The following is a 5,240-nucleotide window of genomic DNA, read 5'->3' as shown; positions in this document are numbered from 1 at the left end:
ATAACCAATCTCACAAAAAAAATAAAAAAAGACTTTATCAAGAGAGGTGGTTTGAGATGAATCTAGAAAACAGTGTAATTTGGAGACTATTCTTTGAACAAAGGTCATATATCGAGGCATGTGAACAAAGGAATAATGAGATAGAAGTTTTTCTATCCTAAATGTAAATTGGAATGAAGGATCTAACCTTTGCTACATTTGTTAGGCCATTATGTGCAATGTGTACTGTTGCTTTGGTTAATATTTTGAGCATTCATATTAACCATACTTATTGAGTGCCATTAATTGTTTTTTTCTTGTTAGAGCAAATTTGAACATTTTTTAAAGTTTGTCTCATGCCTGTTCTTTCTCATACAATTACAGCTCAATGCAATCTAAACGAACTCACTACAGGCAATACTCCTAGATGCTTTTTCACTCCATTGCATGTAAACTTCAAGTCTTCAACATTAAGATTCTGATGTGAAGAGCTTCACCTTAACATAAAGTTCCCATTCTTTGGTTGTGATGAACAAAGTATGTCTAGCTCAAGTAGTTGGCACCTCCATTTACCTTGGAGCAGTTCCAATGTGCAACAATCCACCAGATCTTTCATCAGCTAAACCTTGACAGATAGTTGAATACCGAGTCCACAAGGCTCTGTGCTGTGGAGCGGGTGAACAAGGGCTCACAGTAGATGTAAGTGATTTGTAGAGCACCATCTCTAATACTTGGTAAGAGAGAAAGGCAAGCCCCCACACCATGAAAAGAGATTCCCGTGACCCAGTCCTTGACCTTAAGCTCTCTTGCTGTCTCCCCTACTGTCTCCAACGCAGGCTCATAAAATGCGGAGATGAGTGCAGTTCTCATGCTCCCTGCATGTGTTAAATTGGGATGAGCCATGGCTTGCACCATCAGCATGTTTAAATCATCCAGGTCAGTGAACTGTTTCCTATTCTTCACAGCCTCATTAAAATCATGAGTGCATTTTTTTGCCAGGTCCATCAGTCCCATTTCTTGTGTTGCATGTATTGTCCTCATCATCCCTGTATGGTAGAAACCTGCAAGCACATTGGCATTTAGCCAAAGTGTGTTGTAATAAACGAGTTGAGTGCATCCAATCTTTGTATGGCAATTACTCATTGAAATGCAACCTTGCAATAATGGACCTCTTCTTACCCACAGAAGAATCTGAGATGGGCGGCTGCAGAAGTTTTCTGCAATTCAGCAAACAGACAACACCATAATGCTCCCCTCTGTTGCCAACCTCCTTGAAATCAGTCACTGCTTTCAATGCTGCAGCCATAAGGACACCATAAGTGTCTGATTGGCCTTTCTTGCAAGCCTGCAAAATTAAGGGCCTCATTTGAGAAAAACAAGATGTTTACTTTGCAAGGCATCCTACATCTCACACATGTTGGCTTTGTTATTAGCGAATGTTCATTTTAGCCACAAGACACCCATCGTAGTACCACACCTGATTAAAGTACAACAGTCGTAGTACCATACCTGATTAAAGTACAACAGTGCAATTGAACAAGTGTGCATGTAAATCACATCGACACAAAGTTTCCCTTTTTTTCCCGTGAAAGAAATCCTTCTATTAGTTAAAAACAGCAGCCATAGGCTAAGTGTACATGCTCAGAACCCTCATAGGAGGCAAAAGAAAACGGGGAGGGTGGCTCCCTCCCTGGCTGGCCGCTCTCAGAGCAAAACTAGCTCATAAGGGGAAGGGGGGGGGGTAGCTATGCTACAGAAGATCTTTTATCTCTCACTTGTCCCTGGAGACAAGTAAGAGAGTCGGAGAGCCTGTCCTCCTTTTGCCTCGTAGGAAAGAGCAGTGCCGGCCTCAGTCACCTAGGCTCCAGGTGATGATACACAGCATGGACAGTACCTTGGTGTAGAGGTGAAGGATCCTCTGCTGCCCAGACTTCTGCTCTACCGCCCACAGCCTTGCGCACTGCCCAGGCCGCGGCCCACTGCCCGCTGCCTTGCGCATCAACACATGCTGCCGCCTATTGGGTTGCGCGGCTTTTTATGCACTGCAGCATAGCTGCCCGCGCTTATGTGTGGTCTGAATGCCCTTCCTGGCTATGTCCCATAACAGGCTGCCCCTGGCTGGCCCTTGCAACTCCATGGCCACAAGATCCTACACACTTCCTTGCTAGCACCAAAAAACCGCGCTTCCTTGCTAGCACCAAAAAACCGCGTGACTACTTGACCTCTTGTGTCTAATAAGTGACCCCAAGGTCACTTATATAACTTATATAGTAATAACTCGTGGCCCTTGTTTTATTTATAAGCTTTTAGCCATTATTTATTAACCCTAGGTTGTTAATTATAAGCTCTTGGCCAATCTAGACCTCATCTTGGTAGTGCCCTTAGCCCACTTGTGAACCTTCAAGTCCCCACGTGCCATCGAGACCTTAACCTTAATCTTGGGTTAGCACGCACCCCTAGCCCTAATCCCAAACTTATCGAGGGGGAACCGGAGAGGGGAAGCGACACAGAGGAAGGAGGGGGGAGAGGGGACCACGACGACGAGGGAATTTGAGACTCGAGAGGGGGGAAATCCACTATAAGAGGGGGATATACTCCTTTTTGAGGCCTAAGAATCAAATTGTGACGGGGAAGCTAGATAGTCTTGCAAGGGTGCTAGATGTGGGGTCGAACCTGTGGTGCCAACGTAGAGAATGCCTGAGCTGAGCAGTGCATACACCGCGATGGAACTCCGCTGAAGTACCTTGTCAGCTGCTGTGGGAGAAGTCCTCATGGAGAAAATCCTGAATCTGACCATGTGTTCCATGAGCTTGCAAACCAAAGAAGAGGCCACGAGGGAGGAGACAGTCGATGCCAAGAGTTGGAGGTTTGCTTCGGAGAGTAGGCAAGGGGCAGCAGCCCTGGTCGGGGATGACGGAATGGTGCTGGATGCATCGGTGAAGACTAGAGAAGCCAACTCTGGCAAGCGAACAACAGCATGCGCTAAACCTACTCAGAAGAGAGTGGGAGAAAAAAGGCAGGACGATGGACAGGCGAGGATGCAGGCGCGGCAGAAAAGGGCAAAAGGAAAAAGATGGTGGATAGTACAGAGGGAGAAGAAGGCAAACAACAACACAGGAAGAAGATGGCAGACAAAAGCTGAGACACACAAGGAAATTTTTAAACAAAAAAAAATCAGAGAAGAGGCGGACAGCAACACGCAAGGACAGGCAAAGACGGGCCGGCAAGGAAGAGGTGGAGGCGGAAGAAAACGAAGAGGCGAAGGAAGAGGGCACAACAGAGGAGTGCGTACAAGTAACACGATGGAGAGAGGAGGGAGGCAGCGAAGGGGGAGAAGGAGGGGAAGGCGATGGTAAGAAGAAGGCGAGAACAAGGGAGAAGGTGATGGTGAGGGAGGTAGGTGCACGAGGGGGGGGTGGAGGAGGCTCCAGCCCATTTTTTCCCAAGACTCGAAAACACGGTAAAATCTTCTAACTTAATTTTATTTTTATCCACTACTGATAAAACTCATATCCTAGACTACATGCATTCATAATCAAAACTAGAAAAGACCCACATCCAGAAGGATCTTGGCACATCAAGAAACACTAAAAGAGCACCATGAAACCAACCCACATTTCAAGCTTGTTGCCATGCTATAAAAAACGTTAAAATTTTCGTAAGTGTAAGGATACCCAGGATACCAGATTTAGTTTGTTTCTTAATAGAAATTATATGGAGAAATGATGATTCATTTGAATGTAAAGGTAGTGTGCATTTACCTCCAAAAGATTGGTGGTTGCAGTGGTGGAGAGGGCTGATCTGATGAGGCAAGACCTTGTAGGCTTGCCAGGGAGGTCGAAGGGAAGGAAAGCATGCCTTCTAGAGACCAGGCCATACCCAACAACGTCGATGCCACGAGCCCAGAAGGGCTTATTGCGTTGTCCAGGAGGAATGCCATCTTCAATGCAGGGCAAGTCAATCATAGCCACATCATCACCATCATCATCATCATCATCATCATCATCACCATCAACATTATCATCATCCTCACCATCATGATAATTGGGAAAATGCCCACTAGACTCCAAATGGATGTAATGTTGGAGAGATGAGAAGAGTTGAGTAGTAATGGGGGAGCCAGAGAGGAAATCACTGGCAGCAGGGTGCAATCTGAGGATGAGAAGTGAGGTCTGGGATGGGAGGAGGTAAAGGCGAGCTTGGAAAGCTTGGTGGGGGGGTTGGGCAGGGTAGGGGGTATTAATTTCCTCTTCCACATAATGGGTCCAATCATCAGGGGTCTTAATCTTCTCATGAGGGGTGTTAACCTCCTCATTAGGGATCTTAATTCCATCATTAGGGATCTTAATCCGCTCATTAGGGGGCTCAATCCCATCTTCTACATGTTGGGTCTGCTCTACACCATAATTTTCAGTTTTGTGTACCACATCGATGTGTATGTTAGAGTGTTTTGGTATGTGGAACCATAGCTTACCTTCTTTGTCAATGATATGGGAGCGCAGGAGAGGCTGAGAAGAGAGAACATCCAAGAGGGCGGCTTTGAGCGGGCAGATTGAGAGGGTTTGGCCGAAGAGGATGCCCATCACAGTGACGCCCGTCCCGGCCTCCAACGCCTTTGTAAAATTGGCCTCTGAGGTGCCCAAAGCACGCGACTCGCAGGCCAGAAAGACCCTCTCGCCCATCGCGTGTGGGTATGGAAGCTTGGAAATGGGGCGGAATAGGGACTTCTAGGAGCAGTGCCTTCTGCAACGCCATACCTTGCTCGTCTTCTTTTATGAACTAGGGCAAGATTCTTTCGTTTTCAATGGGAGAATCGTCGAACACTGCATGCGACATCGCTGCCAATGTTCTAAAGGACCTTTTTATCAAGTGAATTAATAATTTATTTGCATAAATCTAAGGACTTTTTACCCTCGCTTATTTTATGATGAAATCAACCTTTCACGGGTAGACTCCATGAAGAGATGACTCTCACACACTTGCTCCTCCTCGTGAATTTTCAAGAATACAACAAGCGACATTCCCTTTATGGCAACCCATGAAGAGATGACTCTCACACGGTTTCTCCTCGTGAAGTTTTCAGAATAGAACAAGCGACATTCCCTTCATGGCAACCCACATCATGGGAAGGAGTAGAAAAACAGAACAAAGGCACAAGTACACTCATATCTCTAATCCATTCTCCAATGAATATCCTACTCAAGGTGTTGGTTAAAAAATATGGCGATTACTCAAATACTAGATGGAGGAACTAGAGGTGA

General features: G+C 45.9%; 1 protein-coding gene across 1 annotated transcript; it reads right to left on the bottom strand.

Annotated features, from left to right (window-relative positions):
- Positions 1-429: 429 nt before the first annotated feature.
- LOC147605486 (uncharacterized) lies at positions 430-4,841 on the bottom strand. The gene is made up of 3 exons (XM_086793389.1): positions 3,741-4,841; positions 1,159-1,324; positions 430-1,040 (listed from the first exon to the last, which is right to left on the bottom strand). Exons 1-3 carry the CDS (start codon positions 4,659-4,661, stop codon positions 595-597), a joined length of 1,533 nt encoding a protein of 510 aa, XP_086649515.1. The 5' UTR covers positions 4,662-4,841; the 3' UTR covers positions 430-594.
- Between the last annotated feature and the right edge of the window lie 399 nt (positions 4,842-5,240).

The sequence above is a fragment of the Cibotium barometz genome, chromosome 59 (genome assembly GCF_041138505.1).
Source record: "Cibotium barometz isolate CiBa-2024 chromosome 59, ASM4113850v1, whole genome shotgun sequence".
Classification (NCBI taxonomy): Eukaryota; Viridiplantae; Streptophyta; class Polypodiopsida; order Cyatheales; family Cibotiaceae; genus Cibotium; species Cibotium barometz.
The sequence above is the reverse complement of the archived record's forward strand: the minus strand, read 5'-3'. Positions and strand labels throughout refer to the sequence as shown.